Source organism: Nycticebus coucang, chromosome 1, assembly GCF_027406575.1.
Source record: "Nycticebus coucang isolate mNycCou1 chromosome 1, mNycCou1.pri, whole genome shotgun sequence".
NCBI lineage: Eukaryota > Metazoa > Chordata > Mammalia > Primates > Lorisidae > Nycticebus > Nycticebus coucang.
Genome location: NC_069780.1, coordinates 148,882,420 through 148,907,285, shown reverse-complemented (window position 1 = coordinate 148,907,285; position 24,866 = coordinate 148,882,420). Strand labels below are relative to the sequence as shown.

General features: G+C 38.6%; 1 protein-coding gene across 6 annotated transcripts in view; it reads right to left on the bottom strand.

Moving 5' to 3' along the window:
* The window catches only part of LOC128584991 (cAMP-specific 3',5'-cyclic phosphodiesterase 4D), a 566,576-nt gene that overhangs the window by 53,955 nt on the left and 487,755 nt on the right, over window positions 1–24,866 (bottom strand). For 5 of the 6 annotated variants that reach the window (XM_053590276.1, XM_053590273.1, XM_053590274.1 and 2 more), the window contains exon 6: window positions 9,759–9,871. In XM_053590276.1, the coding sequence (XP_053446251.1) occupies window positions 9,759–9,871 (113 nt within the window). Of the gene's footprint in view, window positions 1–9,758; window positions 9,872–9,957; window positions 10,730–24,866 lie in introns of those variants that run through there. The other variant, XM_053590279.1, reaches the window with a different exon arrangement.

Genomic DNA, 24,866 nt, shown 5'->3' with positions numbered 1-24,866 from the left:
CGTTTGCTCTAGTATCCATTTGACGCATCTCCATAGTGCGAGTTCTGTTTATTTAAGCACCTCATTACTTTCTGGCACTATCAGATGCTCCAGGCTCATCTTGTATATTTCATTCCTGAGTCCCTAGAATCAGCTATTTCTACCTAGAGTCCTGGTTCCTTTTTCTGGAGAATGGTATAAGAAACCAAAATGTGGGTTGCACGTGTGCTCACTGCTACAGGCGTGTCACTTCTTCTAAACTCTCTCGGCTGAAAGTGCAAGGAAATATTTGTGTGTATATTAGATGGTTAAGATGTTGAAAGGTGGAATGAAGGGCTATGTTCTTAATATATTTTCCTTAATATTAAGTATTAATAAGATGTTATATATCTGGATTACTTCTAGTCTCATTCAGAGGAATAACAGAGATTATGTTCATCTATGAAAAAGACTAGCTAGATTTTTCTCCACTGCTTTATGCATTTCTGCTAGAAAAAGCTCACCTATTGATTATAACCAGTTACAGTTTTCTTTAAGAAAAAAACTCAGAGATTGTTTATATTCTGATAAAAGCTAAGGCCAGTTTAATGGGCTATACTATAAAGTATACAATGAAACAAAAGGTAACCTCCCTAAGACAGAAATAGAGGTGGAGAAAAAGCATATAGAGCAACAACCAAAAAACCCTGGCTTTCTAAAAGTCACTGATGGAGAGAGAAGAGGAAATGAAACACCACAGTATTTCTCCTTGGGTCAGCATCAACGTCATTAGGCCACCATCAGAAGCTCATCGGAAAGGTAGGAATCAGGACAGCAAACAAACACTCTCTAACCCTTGGCCTCCAAAATAACAAAAATTAATAATATTCCTTTACAGATGAAAACAAGTGACTTAGCATACTGAGTACCAACTATGTTCCTGACTTTGTCTCAATACTTCCTATCTTTTAGTTCATTAAATCACAGCAGCTCTTTAACAAAGGAGGACGCTGAACCACTGAAGGCAAAGTGGTCCCATGACGGAGGCAGGCTGCTATCGGAGGGCTGCTCTAAACCCACAGATCATGCTACCGGAGGAACAGATGTCTAATGAATGGGATGATTCTGCTGAGAAAATCTGCCACTTTCTCTTCTAGTGGATAGATCTTATTGAAGGCAGGCAAGAAAAACTGTAGATTGTTTAAAACCTATCTTTCTAATCAAAAATGAGTCTCAAAATTGTTCTTGCCATTGATCCTTAGACTAGTATGTCCCTAAGTAGTAATCAAAATGTGTTAATGTAGCACATGGATAAATTTTTTCTCATTTTGCTACAGATTGATTTTAATGTACATTAGAAAAAATGTAACTAGACCAACAAACCCATGATATTATGCATATCATTGCCTCAGATGGAGCACTGAGATGGGTGTTTACATTTAAAAATAAACAGCTTTAAGTAACTTTTCTATACACAAACAACAAGCTGTACAACAATTAAGAAAATGATCCCATTCATGATAGCATAAAAATACTCAGAAATAAATTTAGTCAAGAAGGTGAAAGATCTGTACACTAAAAACTACAAAACATTAATAAAAGAAACTGAGGAAGACATGAAAAGATGAAAATTCGTGCTGATGGTTGGTTTGAAAGAATTAATATTGTTTAAATGTCCATACTACCCAAAACGATCTAAACAGTCAATGCAATTTCTATCAAAATTCTGATGTAATTTTTCACAAAAGTAGAAAAAAAATCCTAAAATTCATATTGAACCAAAAAAGACCTAATAGCCAAAGAAATCTTGAGCAAAAAGAACAAAGTTAGAGACATCACACTCCCTGATTTCAAAATATAATATAAAGCTACTATAATCAAAATAGCATGGTACTGGCATAAAAACAGACACAGCAACAAATGGAACAGGACAGAAAGCTCAGAAAGCTCAGAAGCAAACCCAAGTTTCTGCAGTTAATTGATTTTTGACAAAGATGCCAAGGACACACAATGGGGAAAGTACAGTTTCTTCCATAAATGGTGCTGGGAAATTAGAAGAATAATATTGGAACCTTTTCTCATAAGACACAAAAATCAACTCAAAATGATATAAAGGTGTTTAATATTAAGACCTGAAACTATAAAGCTATCAGATGAAAACACATGGGAAAATCTCTACAGCATTGGTCTGGGCAATGATTCCTTGGATAGTACTCCAAAAATACAGGCAACGAAAGCAAAAATAGGTAAATGGATTCCATCAAACTAAATAGCTTCTGCAGAGCCAAGGAAAGAACTAACAGAGTGAAAAGACAACACATGGATTAGGAGAAAATGTTGGCAAACCATGTATCTGATAAGGGGCTAGCATTCAAAATATGTAAGAAACTCAAAGAACTCAATTGTAAGGAAATAACTTGGTTTAAAAATTTAAAGATCTGTTACCAAATAGATAAACGGTAACAAGTGTTGGCAAGGATGTAGAGAAAGGGATCCCTTGCACACCGTTGGTAGGAATGTAAATTAGTGTAGCCATTTTGGAAAATAATACAGAGGTTCCTCAAACATCTAAAATTAGAATGACCAGAGGAGTGAGCAATCCTACTTCTGGGTATATGCTCGATAAAACTGAAATTGGCATTTGAAAAGGTATCTGCACTCCCATATTCATTTCAGCATTATTTGCAACAGCCATAATACAGAAGCCACCTAAGTGTCTATCAATGGTTCAATGATAAAGAGACTAATATGTATACAAATTAGAGTAACATACAACTTAAAAAAGGAAGTTCTGCCTGTCTTGACATCATTAATGGAAATGGAAGGAAGACATTATAAGTGAAATAGCCAGGCATAGAAAGACAAACATTGTCTTTAATGAATGATCTCACTTATATGTGGCATCTAAAAATGACCATCTCAGAAACAGAGTGGAAAGTTGGTTACCAGATGCTGGGAAGAAGAAGAAAGAACATGCAGGGGAAGATGTTGATCCAGCAGTACTAAGTGTTAGTTAGACTGAAGAAATAAATGTTAGTGATACATTGCACTGTCTCGTGACCAAAGTTAATGTATTGCATGTTTCAAAATTGGAAGGCAGGTTTTTAGTTTGTTCATCATAAAAAAATGCTACATTAGTGAGGTGATAGGTATGTTAACTTTATCTTGATTGACTCCTTCTGTAACATAGACATAAGACATCACATTGAACCCCCGTAAATACACACAATTATGTCTATTAATAAGTACATAGATTTTAAGAAAATTAACAATTGCTTTATATGGAAATAATCAACATATAACAGCAGATATGCATGAACACAGAAATGACAAGGTTTAATATTAATTTAAACCATTATAAAATAGGAACATCATCTTTTTCTTCTAAGAAACACTATGTCCTTATGTTGCAAGGAATATAGGACACAGGGTTTTCCCTAATTTTGCTTTTTGTGTATATTCTAGACAGGTGAGTAGGTGTAATTTACTGAGCACCCAGCATGTGCTATACACCAAACTGAGCTTGGCATACATTATAGCCAATGCTATTGATAACTTTTCAATTTTATTTTCCCCTTTTCTCCACTTATAAAGAAACTGAGCTTCAGAGAGGTAAGGCCTATTGCTCAAAATATTAGGTAGGAAACAACAAAGCTGGTATTTGAAACCAAGTTTCCCTGGTGAAAAAACACCTATGTTCTTTCCACTATATAAAACTACCATAAGCATTACTGGTGTATTCTCCGGGCCTGGGAATAAATATCATTGATCCTTATCATATACAAAGTACAGCAAACAATAACAAAAGCCCAGAATACTAAACAATAATAATAAAAATACCTTTTTAAAAGTAAAATCGTCTCTAAGAGGAATGAATAATAAACCTATCATACTTATAGTTGATAATCCAACATAACTAATTTCCTAATAAACACAGTATAATCATTATTATTTGTTGGGTAAGCAACTATCAAGGCTTATCCGCCCATTCTTGTTAGAATAAAATAAAACGCCTTTCTATACTAGTACGGATACTAAAATAAAGGGCTACTCACCTTGCTATTTTCTATGAAGCCCTCAGACTAATAGTGCCAATTAAACTATCACCACGAGTAGCCAGGTATAGAACTACTGTCCTGCTATCACGAAATAAACCCTAACAATTAGCATTTTTTAAAAAAGAGTTCGTCTTTCCTGCTGCAAAAGAGAAAATCAAATTCTATATGTTTCATGGATCAATTAAAAATCATGACATTAACAGTATTTCATGTCTATCTCAGATTTGTATCTTACATAATAGCTACAATTTATGCAAGTGTCACATAGTCACATATAAATCTTCTTCAATTGAACAAGGTCTCAGCAAAATAACTAAGAAAATGGTATGAAAGCTATGTTAACTAGTGTGATGAAAATGTGTCAAACGATCTATGAACTAAGTGTATGGTGCCCCATGATCATATTAATGTACACAGCTATGATTTAATAAAAATAAAAAAAATAAAAAAATAAAAAACAAAAAACAAAAGCATATCTATCACCTTGGCAACTTGGGAAAAAAAGAGTTTGTTTTTCCATAATATTGGGAAAAATATTATTTTATCATGGCCACACCTTATGTTTTGAAAGTTGCTTCAAAAAGGGAGAAAGTTTGTAATCCTCTCAGACAGAAATTACCATGATCCCATAAATCACATCAAAACATAACTAAAAGCAATTTCTATACTAATAATTAATTCGTTAAATTATAAAAATTAGAAGTTTTTGATAACTGACTGTTAGGGATATTTAAGCTTACTGCCACCAAATACTAACACAGGAACTGAGCTGATGACAATAGAGAAAAATCAAGATTTGTTTTAATGTTTAATGTCTTGCTAAGTTAAAGTCAAGGGCTTTACTATTCAGCAAAAATTACCTTTAAAGGTGTTTTGCTCTTCTATTATTACTTAAAAGCAAGGAAAATGTTTTTTTTTTCCTAATGGTTTATAAAAGTAAGGATTCCCAATTCTTCCAATTAGCTTTAAGGAATTATACATAAACTTTATAAATCTCTCCCAAATCTACCTTTAGTAAATGAATGTAAAGTCAGATAAACTCGAAACATCAAAAAGTTGAATTTCTATAACTCTGGATGATATTTTCTCTTAAAATATAAAGTTTTCCTTTAGGCATGTTGATAAAATCTTCACAAATCTTTTATCTCAGTTTTAATATTTTAATGGGGAGAACAACTGTTGCTATTTCCTCTCCTAAAATTAAAATGCCTTTTCCAATCAACTTAGCTTCCTTCTTTGCAAAAGTTTAACATGTATTTCTATCCTGAGTTATCTTGTATTTATACAATGCTGAAATATCTTAAATTCAGCCACTTTTATGAATATCCTATATTTATTCCAGCCCCACTTTTGCCCGTAAAATAATCTACCAGCAGTCACAGAAAGAGCTAATAGTGAACTTTATGCATTGACTTCTACAAAGCAGTAGGGGGAGTAACCAAAGAAAGTGCTAAGAAAAGGCCCCTTAGAAAAGCAGTTTAATTTATAGGCAACAGATACATGCTGCGGCTGTTTGCTAAAAACCAAACAGACAAAATAAATTCCATAAACAAGTCATGACCACATTTGCAAAGCTCGCCTAAGTTCATTTGCAATGAACTATAGAAAAACATTAAGTCTCTTAGAAGGATGCTTGAATCCTAACTTCAAGACAGACTTTCAGCTTCAAGTCCAGTAGTGGCCAGCAATGCCAAGCCTCAAAGTGCCCCCTAAAATAGAGGGCAGAAATAAAATACAGTTTTATAGTGGTATGTTTTGGGGAGAACATGATGATCAAAAAAAAAAAATCAATCAAAAAAATGATTTTGTTTTCTCCTTCAAACATTGCTGCATTACATTGAAGGCCTGATGAAATATGCCTTATTAACTCACAAGAGGATAAAGATATAAGGTTCCAGCCTTGAAAGTCCTGAGCTCCAGACCTCTGTCATACACTCCTTTCCACCCCCTCCTGTGTTCAACATATTTTCCATGAGAGATAGGTAAACAAAAACACAGTGAAATTATTTTGCATTATATAGAGATATTTTACTAAAAAGCTTTGAAATTTCTAAACAAAAGGAGGAAAATTTGCCCACCAACTCATATTATATTTTATATGTTATAAAAGTTATTAAGGGCTGTGTTTTCAATTTTAGAGTAAAAGACAAAAAATACTTAGCTCTTCTGTCTGGCTTTCTGTAGCTGGAATTTAAGAAAAGACTAAACTGATAATTAAAACTTCAAAAAAGTATATGTCTTTATTATACTAAAATATTATAAATATAATTTAAGAACTTTTTAAAATACCAACTTGTACACTGAAGACAATTATTATCTAAGAATTATAAAAATCTGTGAAACTTTAAATGTCTAGCATAAATTATAACTAAATGGTAAAAAACAAACAAACAAACAAAAAAAACACGTTTAGTCAAGTAGACAACCAGTGAAGTTTGACTCGAATAATACCAATAGTAAGAAGTAATTGGTAGTGCCTACTGTTGTCAGAGACTGCATTAGGCAACTGTTTTATAATATATTCTTTTGAACTCTTACATTGACCATTTAAACTAGTTACTATTATATCCATATTAGGCTAAGGAAACTGAACCTAAACAAGTCGAAGTGATTTCTCTAACGTAGGTAACCAATAAGGAACAAACCCATGATGCAACTTGCAGGTCTATCTATCTCCAAAGCTTCAAGATCACACTAAAACCATCTTCAACTGTAGCAATGAGGTTCCCGAGGAAATCTATACAAATCTCAGGCAGATTAATGTGCTTATGAGAGTAAATGCTGTGGATGTAATCCCTCAAATTAAATGCCATCTGGAATCTCTTGCCCCACTTTGTACAAGCATCCTACATGTGTCAGAGGCAACCTTGGCATGGGCCAAGAATTCAATAATCTTCCTGCCTCCAGACTATCAACGAACAGTACGCACATAATACCAATACAGGAAATATTGGTATTATGCTAGAAGCTAGCTGCTTCTAAAGCATCATTTAAGAACTGCTGGTTTAGATTCCTTTTATTAAAATATCTATGAAACCCAATTTGTTAAATGGGTTTGGGCAATCAATTTCCTTTTTTGTAACACCCAAATCTATCTCCATAGTAAGCATTTTCTATCATCACTTTAAAATCCTGATCTCTAACTAGCGTTTTCATTGTCCTTTTCAATCTACTGCAGTAAATCTTTAAAAACCTCAAGAGAGAAGAACACAGAGAAAATTGTCATGATTTTCAAAAGCAAAAAGAATCAACTGAAAACAATGGTTGGTTTGAACAAGTATATTTAAAAAGAATGGGTGGTAACAAAACAAATAAATGAAAACCAGTGTTTCAGACTTATTCATTCATACTTAAGAGATACCAAACTGAGCAGACATGTAATGTAAGCTGTACACAGCTCCAATTCAGACAGAAGGTGCCGCACCACTCACACGGCCTGTACATCAGCTGCCCCAACTCAGTTTACAGCTCTTGGGGATGTGGCTTATTCATGCCCTTGTTATCAAGCAGAAGGGTAACTTTATAACCTTCACCAAGCACTTTTTTTCTTCCTATATTAACCCTTTTTCCTATGAAAAGTTATGGGAGCTTAGCACTTCTATAGAAATGAATGAGTTTAAAAAGAAATGAGGAGTGGCTGGGACATTAAAAGTTGAAGCAACAGCTTTAGCTGAGCTAACTTTGATTTTAAAAATAAGTGTCACATCAATAATTTTTCAACCACAAAACATAAACACAGCTAGAAAGACCACATTTTGAAAAAGGCATTTTCTCACTTTACCGAGAATTTGCTTCAACCAAATAAACTTCTGTCCCATACTAAACCTGTAAACTAACTCAAAGTGTAATTTCAAAATAAAACTGTCTTATCTGGTGCGTTTAAAAGAAAAGAACCATTTTAAGCAATTATTGCAACCTATAATTTTTTTTTATCTTAAAGTATAGCTAAATTAATTAACAGTTGAAGAAATTTACATTATTAGATTTTACATTACTTTTTAAGTTCAAACAAAACACAAGTCTCATTATTAAGATTATGGACTTTAGGGAAAATAACTCTAGGTTCATTTAGTTGAAAAAGTACCGTCAAATCATTTTGAAAACATAAACAAATGCTTCTATGTCACTAGGTGCCTTCAGATTCTGCTCTTCCTTTTATTACACACAATCAAACAGACAACAGAATTAACATCTTTGTCCAGTACCACGGCAGAAGGCTCCCATTCAGCAGTTAGGATACTGGAGCTACTCACTTATGTTTACTGGTATTATGAATCAAATTAAGAAAAAATTATTTATATTCCATAAAACTAAGAATGTGTTACCCAAATGAAAAAAATGGTCCCTAATGCCACATTAGGGATGAAGAGTCCCCTTAGGAAGCAATAACCAGTCATTCTGATGAGGAGCCATGCCAAATTTAGAAATGAGGCCCAAATGAGGGGAAAAAGAAAAAAAAAACTATATATTTAATCATCGGTGTGTATATGGGTTGGTCAGGCTCTGCAGGCAGTGTCTGTGGGGGTGCCTCTTTTATTTTATTTATTTGAAGCCAACTTTTTCCTTAAACAACACTGCTATCTACATAAACAATATTAACTGAGTAAAACAATCAAGTGGCTAATATGCTATGGCATTTTCATAAAAACTGCATGAGAACGAAACAGGTGGGATAAAAACCGTAAGCTTTTTTTAAAAAGCATCACTCATTGAAAGATACATGCAAATAAACTGTAAGATGATATAACCTTCTTGACCTTGTAAATAGGTGGCCAAAAATACTTACATATATTTAAGAGACAACTATTAGCATTTGCCAGACAACACTACCAAGTTCTTACTGGCTAAATACCTCAGCCATCTGCTTCCAACATGCACACACCTCTCTGTCCTCTCAGGAAAACAGTCATTGAAAACATGCATAATCTCAAATATTTTCTTTCATAACTAAAGACAAAAAGAACAGGAATTCCCAAAAATACAGCAAAAACTGAAAACATTCTACCTCGCCTTTCAGGCTATTTTAAGGCTGTCTCAGGCTAAAGGTTACTTCTCAGACCCCAAAGTACATTCACTGCCATAATCAGCACCTTAGCACATTAAGGCACAAATGCCTAGTTGAAGTCTCCTTGTAACTGAACCATCTCAGAAAACTGGATTTTCTCTCCAAGATTAATGGAAATGAAGGTAATGATTATAATGAACCTTCTAACTTTGTTAACATTTCCTGAGGATGTGTATGGCCAACTGAAAATATATAAAGAAAACCTAGCTCAGTTGTACCCTGACAACTAGACAAATGAGGTTAAGGTTCCAAGTTCAGGGAACTCTTCAGAGTTTGGTTGCCCTAGGTCATGACATTCAAGTGCTTTCATCGACAACCAGCAACTCTTATTTTCAACTGGGCATCCCAAGAATATCTTTAAACATGCAACATGCAATGCCAATGGACCCTACTGGATTTCTGCTCCAAGGACAAAATGTCACTTAGGAACTCTGTGTCCTGGGGGTACTCAAACTATGTCAAAGTTGCTTTTGCAAAATGTTTAATTTATCTGGAATGAATAGGAGAGACAGGGAAAGCATGGAAATGGAACACTCTTGCAAAGGAGCAGAACTGCTAGCATGCAGTTGGCATGACAAATGTCTCAATGTATGTCCCGAGGACACTGGGGACCGGTGGCTTCACGAGCATGGTAGCAGCAGCCTAGGGGCATCAGTGATAACAGAACCAGGGCTTACCTTGTTGGAGGCCATCTCACTGACAGAGTGCCTGGTCTGTAGGGTCTCTAGCTGGTCCAGACACCAGTCCAGCTCCTCCAGGGTCTCGCTGGCCAGTTTCTGGTAGGCCTCCTCTGCGAAGAGACAGGGAAAGGGGGACTCAGTTCTCAAGCGCTTCGCGGAGCCGCTAGCGAGTTCAAAGGGGGCCATCCTGCCATACCCCGCCATGCTCGGATGCCCGGTGCCGGCACATGAGGGCTGCTCCCTCATATTGCCGAGCCCGGCAGCGGGACGGGGGCCGAGGCTCTGCTCGCTGGGCGGCCGGCCTCGGGATGACAAGGTCTCTCCAGCTTGGCGTCTCGGTCGGCCTCCGGGAAGGGCGCGCAAAGAGCGGCAAGCCAACTTTTACGCGGGGACACCAGCGGAAACACCGCGATGCGACTTTAGACGGCGCGGCGGCTCCTAGTCGCGGAGCGCCGTCCCGGAGGATGGCCAAGGGGGCGGCGTGCGCGCCTGGGTGTCCGCCCCGCGGAGGAGCGTCTGGGCCAGCGCCAGGTCTCCTCGGTCCCGGCCCCGAGCCGCGGCCCCGCGCCCGCCCCGCCTGCCGAGCCTTCTGCGCGGCGCTCAAAGCGAATGAATCAGCCGCGGCCGGGTGCGCGGCCACCACGTTTCCTGTTTTCTTTCTCAACTCCTTGGGCGGCGGGCGCAGCGCGACTCCATCGCCGCGGCTTTCCGGGAACACTCCTCCTCACGCCCCTCACGGCCTTCGGCGCTGCCTGGCTCCTCCTCAGCCCCCTCACGGAAAGATTCCAAATTGCAAAAGCCGGTGCCCGCCACCCGCCGCGTCCTTCCCCTCAGTCCCAGCGACTCCCCGCCGTGCCATCACCCCGCGCAGCCGGGGAGGCACAGGCGTGAGCTTGTGGGGCTGTCGCGGGGCTGTCTGTGCCGGGAGAGCTGCGGAAAACCCGGCGTGGAGCGCCTGCAGCCCGCCTCCCGGGGTCGCGCCCGCCGCGGGGCTCGGGAGGGACCCGGCGCGCAGGCGCGCCCGGCCGCGCACCTGCCCCGCGGGAGCCCCGCGCGCTCCGCAGAGCCGCGGCCCCGCCCGGCCACCCCAACTGCCGGAGCCGTCGCGTCTCCACCACTCGCTGCTTCCCACGAAGTTTCACGGGAGAGCCCGGCGGGCGGCACAGACACAGTTATTTAGGACCCGCACAACAGTGTCAGGGTTTTAGGTTTTAGAGTTTCTGGGGGTTTAGGATTTACCTACTTCCAGGAGGCAGAGATGGGAGAATAACAGCATTTCTATCAAGACCAGATTCTTTCTTGTTACCAGGTCAGCCCCTGCTAAGTACCCAATTTTTAAATTTGGGGGTGGACATGAGCAGACAAACAAAATATACAATGTTGTGGGGGGTCTGAACGCTTTAGAATCCACAGATTTGGCAATATGCTGCATTTTCACGTTAAGCATTGCCTAGGAGTAACCTTAAAGCAACAGCACCGAGAATGAACCACATGGTAAGAAGAGTTTACATACACGTTGCATAAATACTTCCTCTCTGGAATTGCACAAGACCAAGACACGGTGTGTGGTGCCAATGAAAAAAAAACAAAAACTGGCAGGGTGTTTCTACCCACCATGGGCAAAATGTACTTTCAACGTGAGAAAATGAAAAGACCATATCCAAAGGCATCACAGGCAAGCCAGGGAGCGAAAGGCACGCTCCCTAACTGGTCAGTTGCGGGAGAACCTCACTACAGTAACTTGGGGCAAGCAAACCATTCGGAGGGGGAAAACTCAAACTTTCAAGAGTCTGTCTTATGAAACTGTCAATAGACGATAAGCTTACATGATGTGGTGGGGTCTCTTTTGTCTTCGAATCTAGAGGTATTGGTGGAGAAAAAAAATCTGCCTTTGAAATTTAGACTCCCGGAATGATCAGTGGCACAACAAGACCAACAACAACAAATCCAGGGACTGGATCTCGCACTCTTGGGATTTTCCAGACAGATTTTTATATGAAATTTGTAAAAGTTAGAATATCTTTCAAAGTATTTGTTACATGTGCCATGTTGCTTATTGTTATCAAGAACTCTTGAACTGTTTAATACTTGGTCTGAGTACTCTAGGTTAAAATTTGCCTTTTTAAATTCTGTTTTTTTTTTTTTTTGCAATAACCTGTGTAAATATATACTTTAGGTGAACAAATAACTACTTACACCTTGCCAGGTGAATTAAAGTTTAAGACTGAAGCTTTTATCCCTAAACAAAAGTAATAACCTTAAAGATAATTTTAAATGATCAGCACGAAAGCTATACTTTTTGTATAGCCTTTCTTGAACTATAAAAATACTACATGGTTGTTACAAAAATTGAAACATTACACAGAGGTGTTAGTCCCTTTTAATCCCGTACCCTAAAGATCATTAGGAATAATTCAGCCTATGACCATAACACAATTATTTTCATTTTACCGAATACCTTCCATATGCAATTATATAGCATTACCAAGTTGCCGTGGTGGTGTATCTACTATATAGTTTGATTTTGTTTTGGCCTTTTTCCACCCCATACTACATAAAATATGAATGTAGAAAATTTTCAGAGGAAATAAACTTTCTTCTTAAGGTCATTTGAGTTGTCCCTAGTTCGCACATCCAGTGAGCTAAGGATGCATAGCCAGTGGGTCTGAGATTTGTTCACTGCCATTTTTTTCACTCACTGGTTATATCCAGAAGCCAGTCCTTTCTAAGGTTTGGCTTTCCAGGGTTCTGTCCTCCATACTCTAATTTTCTCAGAGCCTTAGCCCCCGAGGACTTCCCAGTAAGTAAGCAAACAGTCCCCTCCCCATCTTTGCCAACTTCCCAAAGCATTCCATAAAGTACAGATTCAGGCCTCAGACCTAGCAGGATGTGCTTCCATATATTATATTTCAGTCTTTACTTTTTAATGTGGAAAAGTAATTCAGGAAAGATTCCAGTTAACGCTTTAAGACATAATGTGCTTAGATACAGGATTTGCTTTTAAGAGGGTAGTACCACAAGAAGGGCAACTCTTTCCAGAACAACTATTTTAGGTCCAAGTCATCCATTCAACTCATTCCAGCCATTTTGACAATTGAGATTTTGGTGTCATTATAATGTTATGTATACATGTATTTTAAGTTCTCACATCTTTTACATGCATTGTATAATCTGAAGAGTGAAAAATAAATCACCAGAACACATCTATACAACCAATAAGAAAATAATTACTAACAACAGGGTAAAGACTAGTTTGTTCTGTAAAACTGGTCAAAGAATTATTCTTGATATTAGCAGAGCTGAGTCTACTATTTTTTTCACATTCCTAGGTTGATAGGCAATATGACTAGCCACAGGTTTCCAGGATCGTCATTAAAGCTTCATTTTTAAGAATTTTACCCCCAAGTGTTCTGACCCATCAAGTAACTGACCTTTTCATCCCTACCCCCGAAAAAACCTCAGTGTGGAGTTGTCTGCTATCCTACAGGAAATTGAGTCACCACACCAAACAACACACCTAAATGTCGACAGCCAGCAAGACAAAAATCGTGAGCCAGTTTAATTTTGGCCTTTACCAAGAACACATACTGCATTCATTAATAAAATACTTCTTCTCCCAGAGAGTAGTATACACTGTGGGTCTCCTTAAAAATTATTCAAACTCTTCAATTTAACCATTTAAAGTATGGTTAAGTCAAGGAACTAAAGGAAGAAAAAAGACAAAACAAAAAACAAACCTAAGCAAAAACTTTTGACTCATTTCCCTAAAGGCTAAGAGAGGGGTATGGAACAGCAACCAAGAAATAACTTGAGCCTGGAAGTCTCCTCCTACACAGCATCGGTTTTCTTCAAGACGCCCTTGAACTGTGTAACACCAGTGTTCTACTCGGACTCTTTTTGTGAACAAACAGTCCTCAATTCTCGCAGGCCAGCACTTGGACTCCATCATTGAGATGGGCTCAAGGGTTCCCGTGACACATGGCCTGAAACAGTTCCAGGGGCTCCAGGAGAAGATGCTGAAGCAGCAGCTTCCCTTTGAAAAGGAAAAAACTCATCACCTCAGAGCCACAACAGTTAGCTAGAGGCAGGGGTTGTTTTCTTGTGACCGTATTACTCTCACAACTTCCAGTGCTTTTGGCCTGGCAGTAAAAGGATCCACTCTTTGAGACGGGATGTCTGACTATGTGGATGTTGCTTTCTTTGCCAACACTTGAAGGTCTGCTAAAGGTCTGTCAGTTTGTTATCATTCCTAGACAGACCTATTGGTATGAGTTAAGAGAATAAATCCAAAAACATATCACTTTGGACACTATTTGTTTGCCCTTCCTTTATAATTGCAGGTTCAGACTTTCTAAAAATAAAATAAAAACTGCTTTAACCACCTCCTAAGAGCAAATACTTAAATATATATAGTAGAACCTCTCCAAGTTGACCACGTGAGGGACTGTAACAAACTGGTCAACATATGGAGCTGGTCAGCATAAATAACTGATACATAACATGTGGTGCATGTCCGGTCTGTGAAAATTAGGTCAACTTAAATGTGGTGGTCAAGGTAGGGAGGTGGTCAACTGTGTTCCTAACCAATTCCAGTTTTTCCTCTCTGAATTCTTACCAAAATTCCCTCTTGGTTCCTTAGGAAGGAGTTTGTAATGTCTGAAATAGGTAAAAGTGCAGAAAATGATTTTTATCTTATCACGTATTGCTTTGAGCTTATCATTCCCTGAGTTTGCTACAGTAAAGGATTTTTGCAGGTTAGCTCTAACTTCTGCTAACTTAATTTTTTCTCTCTATACATTTTATCGGATGGGAAATAAACGAAGGCTTTGGATTCTCTTTCTGTGTGTACATGTAACAGTTTTAAGCACAGCTCCCCAGTGGCAAGCGGCTGTCATTTCCAAGTGTCTTTCTGGCATCAAGTTCTTGTTCTAAAGTATTCTAAAATCTTTAAAATATATACAATTTTACTTAGTATGTCAAAATCTTCCAAAATGAAGATGTACATAATTTTGTGAGTTTCTTTTAATCTTCCCACCATCTATAATTTTTTTTTCTAGTGCTGCTTAAGGCTGTAGTAAACTTTTTTAGATGAAGTAAACACAGGATTGGCTTTCATTGACTTCTAGTCTCACTAGTAACTCAACATTTATTTAGCACCAACTGTGTGCCACGTGCTTTATTAGAGTCCTCAGAAGCAAGATGATGTAAAGAATGTGTCCCTTATCCAGCAGAGGAGACAATTATAGCACACTAGACTATAGAAAGCGTTCTGACAGGAGGAAGCAAGTGGGTTACAAGATAGTAAAACATGGCTATGTATTTATTTATCTTTATGGAGACAAGAGTCTCCTTTTGTCACCCAAGCTAGAATGCTGTAGCATCAGCCTTATTCATAGCAACCTCCAATTCCCAGGTTCAAGCAATCCTCCTGACCCAGCCTCTAAGTAGCTGCTATGTTTTTCTATTTTTGGTCTCTTCTTGTTCAGGCTAGTCTAGAACTGAACTCCTGAGCTCAAAGGATCCACCTGCTTTAGCCTTCCAGAATGCTAGGATTCCAGGTGTGAGCCACTACATTGTGCCAGAGAGGGCTATTTAAATCAGACTGGGATAGCAGCAGAGTGAGAAAAAGCTGAGTCCTAAAGAATGGAATAGGAAGTGAAGAGGATGGGAAAGATTTTTAAAAGAAAACAACATGAGCAAACACGGGGACCTCTGCCCAACAAGGTACGTGTATGCAGAAAAAGGGATATACAGTTCCTTGAGGAGGAACCTGCTCGGGCAAAAGGAAGCTGGAGAAATCTGCAAAATCTGCGGACACTGGGCGTGGAAATCTTGTTCAGCATCTGAAGCTAGGAGCTTTGGATCATATCTTCGTGATTAGAAGCCACAGAGTGATTCAGAATGCTGTATGGTATGAGATCTGCTTTTATTTTAGTTGGAAAATTCTAACATCGTGCAATAAGTGAGATTGAAGGAAGTAAGGCTGAAGTGAAACCATTATCTTTGATGATATTATTGCTAGAATAAAGTTAAATAATTTATAGCTCATTTGCTTCTCTAATGATCATTCTTACCTGAGACAACCTCTGTCTTAAAATTCTACCTAGGCACACATCCCAGAACGTTAGGCACAAACAGAAGGACTACCGAGCGTGACTTGACAAGAGGCGGGCTTTTTGCTCTTAAAAACTACAACCTTCTAGTCTCCCAATTCTTAATCATACTATAATGAGATAGAAAAAAAACCTATATTCCCCACAATTTCGGAAGAGCCTATTTGCATGAAAGTGTTTGATAAGGTTACTTCATGGCAGAAGGTGAGACTTCAAGGAGATGCAGTTGGGGCAGAACAATCTGTGCCTCTTCTACATGGAAAGGGGAAGAATATGCTGGTTGCTGGAGAGAGAATGTGTGTGTGTGTGTGTGTGTGTGTGTGTGTGTGTGTGTGTGTGTGTGTGTGTGTGTGTGTGTGTGTGTGTGTGTGTGTGTGTGTGTGTGTGTGTGTGTGTGTGTGTGTGTGTGTGTAAGAGAAAGGAGTCAGCTTGGTCTATAGGATAACTCTGCCCGGTAAACTTTCCCTTCCCGCTCATCTTTAATAAGGTTACTGAAGGCACAAAATTCCGAGTTAAAGCGATTTCTTATTTTGTTTTGTTTTAATTCACTGAAGGAACTGAGCTTGAAGGCCAGAATGGCCTAGGCAGGAATGTCTGTCTGAGCTGACATGGAAAGAAGAGGTAAAGAAAAAGGAGAAAGCTTTTGGAATTGAATGTAAAAATGGGGAGGCTCTGTCCAAGGCATCAGAATTTGAGCCAAGTTTAATTAGACATCTGGGTTGGAGGCTCTGTGTGACATGTGTATAACTGTAAACAATATTACTACTAGAAGGGTGGGAAAAAGTTTCTAAGCTCTATTCTACTACATGCAAGCCACAATTTCAGGCAATTCAACTAATCTTTCTGGGGCCTATTTAACATCATTTAATAATTATCTAAACTTATTTGACTTTGGAATGCTTTTTTTTCCATAGAGCTATCATCTTTTGAAGCATACCTAAGAAAATTTTGTCCTACACCTATACCTATATGTCAGATGAGTCCAAAACATAAATGTCTGTGTTCTACAGACTCCTATATGTTTGAAATCTTCACTGAAGATATTTTGTTTCCCTTTCTCCTCATTTTATATGCTGTCAAGAAATGGTCAGGGAGTAATGCTCCTCCCTTCCTTCCTTCATTTCCTTCTCTCTCTCTTTTCTCCATAAAGAGAGCAGCCAAAAGCATTCATACATATTTATTGAGCCTTACTGATGTACTAGTTGCTGTAAAATGCAAGAACATGAAAGATTCAGTGGCCTGGACCTGGGAAGGAACTTATAATAATAACCTCCTGAGAAAATCAGACACACAATCAGCTGCTGCCTAGAGACAGTGTAAGGTGGCATATAAATCATTCAGCCTGGGAGTGCTACTGTAGTTCGGAGCATGGAGAGGGAGCTATGCCCTGTAGTTAATTGTGCTGAGTGACAGAAGGAAGGTGAACCGGGATGTAGGTCTTCAAGGAACTCTGTGGGTTGAGTGCCTATGGGAGCCAGCTGGCATTCTTTTCAGGTAGAAGAAATGTCTGGAGCCTTAATAAGGGTTACCTGTGAGGGGGGTAAATGGCCCGGGCGGAGTAGACTCCTTCCAGAGAGGACAAGGGAAATAGAGTTCAATACTTAAATGTGTGGTCTTGAGCTAATGGGTATTGTGGAAATTGGGTAAGTGCAGTGGTAGGTAGGCCAGGGAGTAAGTGGAGAAGAAAGAAGGATGGAGATTAAGAAACCATTATAGCAGTCAGAGGTACTTCAATAAGCAAAGAGCGCAGGAAGTGTCCATGGGAGTGGCCTTCTATGACAGTTACCAGCAAGAAAAAGTGCATGACATTGAGGGCAGAGGTTCATACAATGGGTCTGCAACTTAGCAACAATGTGGCAAATTTGGGCAAGTTATTCAACTTCTCTGTACTTTAATTTTCCTTTTTGTAAAAGAGGGCTAAAAAACACATCGGTAGAAGGTGGCCTCAAGGCTATTCTCCCACATCTTATTTTAATGTTAAAACTAACTTTAATCTAAAAAATCATGTATCCATACACCTATTTCCTCTTTGTTGGTTTCATTTCAACTTAAAAATGCATGATTTATTAAAAAAATTAAATATCATGCAATACATGTAATACATAAAAGCTGCATGCTTGTTAAGAGCAATCCATCTTCTCCCCATCTTTTTATTAAAACACAATGAAAATTATCAAAACAATTTTCCCCCTATTTTTGATAATAATAGCCCTTTCACATTGTTGAAAACTAACATAGCAAAAATACTGATGGTACTTGCCACTTCAAATAATTTAAACTCCATTCATTTCGGTAAGCAAGATGTACAAGGCATGTCATGCCATTTATCTATTTATTTTTCATCCTTAAGATTAGCTTTCGCAAACATATATTATTCCAGAGCAATCTGGACAACTACTGCCATGTCCTGATCTTGTAAGCCCAAATTTTGAGTACTCCACCTTTCTGCTTTAAAGACAGTACTATGATAAAACAAAAACAATTTTTCTTCCCATTGTCCAAAATGTAATAGGTATACATATATATGCATATATTTATATAAATCTCCATAGATTGTTTACTAGCTAGAATTATTTAATGGATGGACATCCTGCATTGTGATAACTGAGGAATTAATACGATTAGAAGATTTTTGATTTAAGACAAGTTTCGGATTTATTAAAGTTAATTATTTACATGTATGTCCTGGTACATTTATATTTTCCTTAAGCAGCACTGTATATCTTAATTCTTGAAGGACAATTTTTAAGTTGCTGAATTAAGTTGTATGTATTTTCCAATTTTTGCTAACACTGCTATGCTCAGTGCATCTGCTGTTTCACTTGGAATTATTTATTCCATTTATATAAATTTTCTTTATAAATTTAGTGAAGACACTTCTGGATATTTAGGTCTAAAATTCTTATTTCAATTTGTATATTCTGTTTTTCAAATTTTTTCTTGTTGATCCAACAATTATACTTGTCCACTTTGAAAGTGTTCTTTCTTCATCAACCTAAGGCCCCAGCTACCTGTACCATTCCCTGTTAATACTCTTCATGACCGTAGAGACTGAGTGAATGTTACAGGGAACTTTAACTCCTGTGAATACCACCATCTTCTGCTGAAGCTCCAAACTACACTTACAGAAGGATTTTGGAAAGATTAAATGAGAATAGTGCATGGCTTATAAATTTTTATTTTAAACAGTGAACTACATTAAGAAATATATTTATACTATGACCCATTAGATTTGTTTAAAGTAGGAATTACAATGAATACTATTGTTAATTGTGCTCATTTTTGAAGGTATGTGGATGCCGACTCCTAGCAGTATAAAAAATACGTACAAGAACATTTTGACACATATTTATTTAAAAAAGGACTGGGGGTGGATTCCTAACATTTCTTAAAAGCAACTCCTATGTCTTATATATAACAGTCATGGCAAAATTTCTTTATAGTCTTTAACAAACCATGCATTTCATGGTTTTCAGCTTCAATGAAATAAATGAGAACTATTATATATACAAATATAAAGAAAATCTATATGTAATTAAAACATGTATGTATATATTACATACAAAGAGATTATATATATACATTTGATTCAGTATATGAGAATCGAAATAGAACTTAACATGAAATAATATTTACTTTTCTTATGTGTGATTCACTGTTTTCTAATTTATTTAATTTTAAAACATATTGTGACTCACCAAATTGATTTTGGAAAGTGCCAATGCGTTTGAAAACACTCTAGTAAGACATCACCTAGCTGGGTAATTGTTGTTCTGTCTCCCTCTTCTCTGTTCCACCCTTTTTATAACAAAACCTCTCCCTCTACATCTCTATTTCCACTGAGAGTTAAGGAGAATACACATGATCAGATTTGAGCTATCTATCATGCATATATTCTGTAAATTCTTTCTCTATGCTGTGTGAGTTTTCTCTGGGCACTGTAGGATTGCAAACTGAATAGATAAAGCAGGGATCACTCAATCAGATGCCTGTTGGGAGCCAGGCAGACCCTGTGAATGAATGAATGACATGGTTGGTGGAGACTTGGGCACGGGGACAGAACTGTGGAGGGCAGAGCAGATTGTCGGCCTGCTGGCCAACTGTTGCCAGATCTTCAGAGTTCTTTTTTTTTTTTTTTTTTTTTAATAATCCCCATATTTGAATATTTCAAGGCAAAATTTTTGTTTAAAAATTTTTGGCAACTAATTTTTTTAAGGTTAAACATTTTAAGCAATTTTAAAAGGTTAAACACTTTAAGGACAAATAAAACAAGTCTATGGGCCTCAGCAGCCAGTTTGCACTTCTAACTTCGACAATGTTTAGCACTAGTGTTAGAAACCTTCCTCAGAATAGTGTTTTAGAAAAGCCCATAGGACTGTGTATGAATAATTTCAGGGTAGAGAAATTAAAAAGTGTCTTTGGGATCTGAAATGCTAATGTGGGGGTCACTTAACGACTATCTGATTTGGAGTCAAAAGGCACAGATTCCTTTCCTGGTTCCAACAGTCACTAAGGAATGGTCTTGGCCAAATGATATCAGCTGTCCCTGGGCCAACTGGACCCCTGTGAGATATGCTGTGAAGAATGTGGCCTGTCCAAAAATATCTGACCCTGTTGGACTCACAATTACCTGTGACCCAACCAATCAGGGAACACTATCTCACAAATACCAGCACACATCCTCACCCTTTCATTGGCAAATGAATAGGAAGAAGACATCTCTTCCCATTTGGCCCTTATTTTACTTTCTAGCTCTTAAAACCTTACAAATGTATTCCCAGCAAACTTAGCTGTTTCCCCCATTTCGGATTCTTGATCCTCTGTAGTTGACGCCACCTCCACCGCCATCTCTTATCATCAGCAAGTTGCCTCAGAGCCCCATCCCTGCACATTCGGTCATGCTAGGTTATTTGTTATTGTTCCTTGATCATCTTCTACACCTTTATTCCCCCTGCCCCTCCATCTATTCAGTTTTTGCCTTTCCCAGGTCTACATAGGAGAGACAGGAAGGGCCAGGCTGAAGGGTATGGAGGCACATTCAGAAGTTGAAGGAAATTCACATAGTTCATCTGTTTTTACCTGGGAGTGAGACTTTTCCATGGACAAAGTTGGAAAGTGAGAGGCTGTTTCATGATTTATCTTGTCTACTTAAATCATGACTTGATCCATTCCTTCTCAACAGAAATATTTGTTGAACCATACCGATAATACCAGAAGCCTGATATTCTAGGGGGTGCTCAACGTACAGAGCTTAGTTCAGACAGGCTCTAGCTTCAGGGAGTCCATAATCTAGAGGTGTTGGTCAACAAAGGAAATAATGGCAATGATTTCACAAGATACTCATGTGTGCTATGAGAAAGGCATTCACAGGTCAGAAACGCTCAGAGGATCCAGCCAGGCTTCCTGAGGAAGCTGCCCAGGCCCCCTCCACCTGCTAACTCAGGACCAAGCTCAGCTGGGTTACAAGAAACAGTGTATGAGCCACAGGACGAGCTGGTCCAGTGGCTCAGACAGGACAAGAACCAGCTCACAGCACCAGGCATTGGGCACGAAACAATCTTTTCTCCAACTCTCCAAATGCTCTGAAGTGGAAGCTTAGGAGTGAGAAGGAGAGGGAGGTAGGGAGCTGCAACTGCTGGGCCAAGGGAGGGAAGAATAGGTTGAAGTCTCCAAAAGTGCAGAAACTCAACTAACTGGAAGCGGATAGCATTCAGGAGACAATGTTTATAGAAAGCAAAGTCACAATTATGGCAAGCAGAGGAGAAAAACTGGGGCTGGCAGAGGAAGGAGGGAAGAGAAACAGCACTTCAGAGAAGTTAATTAAATCTCGCAGCTTCCGTTCCCCACTTCTGCTCCCGTTGGCTGTCTCTCCCTCCTCCCCATGAGCTGGGGCCTGTGGGCCCAGGAGCCTGCACTCGTTTTGGAAAAACGAATGTTGAGAAATGAATTCATCAGTGCGAGTAGCCACTGGTAGCATAATTCTCCTTCATGGTGAGACAGCCACTTCAATTTAATCTGTTTGGTTCAATCTAGCTCCGCTTCCCTCACTCCTTTCTTCAGAAACCAGGTTGGCTGATCCCTGCTTGTTTTGATCCTCAAGTGGAACAAATGCTGGGCTATGCCAGGCCAGAGAGGGACCTTACAAGGAGAAGAGTTTTTAGAGGAAGGCAATCCTTGTTTCCAGACCTGAGCTTTATCAGGACTAGCCTGAGACCCTCCTAAAGGCCAATTTACTTACCTACGCTTGTTTCTAATTTGTAATAGGGAAAGGACTGTCTACATCACAGAGTGGTTTTAAGGATTAAATAGCATTCTGCATGTGCCTGAAAAATACTAAGTACTTAAAAAGTTACTGTGATGATGAATTTAATGGACAGGCACCCAGAGCATGTTTGGATTATTCTCAGCTCACTCTGATGCATCACTCTTCTCCAAGATTCTGATATCCAACACTGCCTAACTGAGGTGGTCTTCTTAGTTTTTATCAAATGTGATTAGGAAGAGTAATCTTGGGAAAAGCTCCCAAATTATTCATCTAATTAAATCAGCAAACCTTTTTACCCAGATATCCTATGTCTCTGTAGTTTGTCTTTGCTGATTTGGTCAGAACAGCTCAGATAGCAGAGAAAAGCTTTCCTGGTAGAAAAAAATAAATTGGTAACCTGGAAAACAAGGAACTCTGGGTTCAAAGAATCTCGCTGAAACAGCCTGATGAGCCAGTTTATTTGCCATGTTGTCTAGCATTAGTAGGGGATGGGAAAAACCCAGGTTACAGCCCAGCAGGAGATCCCTCTAAAGATAGAGACTGGCAAATATTACGTTTGATACCCAAAAGCCAAACCAGAAGTTAACTCTGCAAGTCATTAACTCACTAAACATTCAATCACAACAATGTGTTCACTACCAGACTGAACTTCTCCAGGGTTGGGATCATATCAAATTCATTTTTTGGTTTCTTGTGCTAAACACTGGCCGTGACATACAACGTATCTAGCACATGTTGAATTAGCTAAAAACACATGGAACATTCCCCTTATTAGGGAAGCCTCTGTAATGTTTCACTAGTTTCTAATGTCTGAAAATCAGTAAATGGACCGACCATTAAGAGTATTATGAATGTGGTTCAAGGACTTGTAACCCTTATGCTCTGAGATACCACATGATTAGAGTAACTCTTGTGCCAGGGAGAGAAAGAAATCCCTGGTAGAGTGGCCCTTATCCATTTGTTCCCTCCTAATGTCCTACAGACCCTTTTATTCTCTGGGTACCTATAAATACTGTTACTTTTTTTGGCTGTTTATCTATTGCCCCCTGTTCCCAACTGACCTGAAACTCATCAGATTTATGTCTGTTACCCTAGTATAATTACAACAGCATTGCCTTTCACTCTAAAAATGTGTCCTGGTTTGAATGCCAAATGATATAGACACCATTCTTATGAGAGAGCTAACTGTACATCACTCAGCCACCTGACTCCCTCCCCTGGAAGTCTGGGTTCTGAACCCTGCCAGGGGATTTCCTCTGTCAACCCTGACATTCGAGAGGTATGATTCCACTCCTAAGAGAACAGACACCGTCTTTGGAGAGACTCTCAGTGGAAGAGAAAAAAAAAAAAGATCAGTTCTCTAAATTTAAGTCTTTCTTTTAATCTTGGATTTCTTATTCACATAAGAAACGAAGAATCAGGGGAGTTGAGGGTGGGCGGCATAAAAAAAAAGAAACAAAGAATCTCTAATAATCCCTAAATTAAATAATTAAATCTAGAAGATATACTCATTTGAAAACTCTAATCGTTAAACTTAAGCTTCTCAGGTTAAACTGCACCTTAATAATGTAGCTTATTTTGTCAAAATCAGTTAAGGTCCTCTTATATGATTTGGAAAAAATGGACAGACAAAAATTAAAATGTGGCTGGTCAAGGTAATCAGAAAGTTCACTTCATTCAGTCAATAACAATGGCAATTTAATGGGTTCTTTTTACTACTGGGATGTAATTGTGCTTGGCTTTAATTTCTTGTAATGAGGGAACAAATTAAATTACTTCATACTTCTAGGAACATTTGGCTACATCATGTTTTGGTACTTCCATAAGCCCCATAAACTGAAATTAAATCAGCTCTGTGATTGCTCATTCTTCCTATTTAGGGCCATGTCTGCCTTGTGGCAGCAAAGTGGTAACATTGTCTACCTTAATCCAAGACATTGCAGTGGAGTTAAAAGAAATTACCTCCCCCGCCTCTCTCCTTTCAGAGCTCCCTATTTGTAGTTATCAAATTTTGGCAAGCCTGCTGGAACACAATCTTGTTAGAACAAGCACAGTAATTCTCATGTGAGACTATAGGACTCTCCCTATGATAAGGTCAAAATGTACCTGTGATTCAAATTTAGATGAGGGTATGAGTTGGTAAGAACCTGGAGAGCATCAAACTGCTTTCAGAACTCAAACTACTTTTATTTTGTGTAATTGATTTCTCCTTTACTCAATTGCAGGTGGACACGTAAACTTTGAAGTTAGGAATCTATTGCCCTGTGCCTTTAAAATTAGTTAGTCTAGCACATTTCATCTTTAGGCCCTGACCCAGGGCAGGCAAAATATTCCAGCAGTAACTCATATTCCTGGCCTCTAGGGATCATCTCACCTCAGCCTCCTGAGCCTTAGGCTCCATTCTGGTGGAAACTAACACAACTTTCCTACTAAGCTCATATAACAAAAATCATACTGTAAGTTTCATTGCAAATAGACTACACCAGGCTGATGGTAAATATTTAAAGTCTATACAACATTGTTAATAGGCAACATTGTGGCAGAGAGTGCTGACTGTTACTGCCATTTTTCTTCATCAATTGTGTCAGAATCCTGTTTTTCACCTAAGAATATGACTTCCCCACAGAGAGAACATTTCCAGACTCCTTTGCAAACAGGTATTGCCACCTGAGTCATTTCTGGTGAATGGGTTGTTAGTAGAAGTGATATGCGGAGGTTCTAGGAACT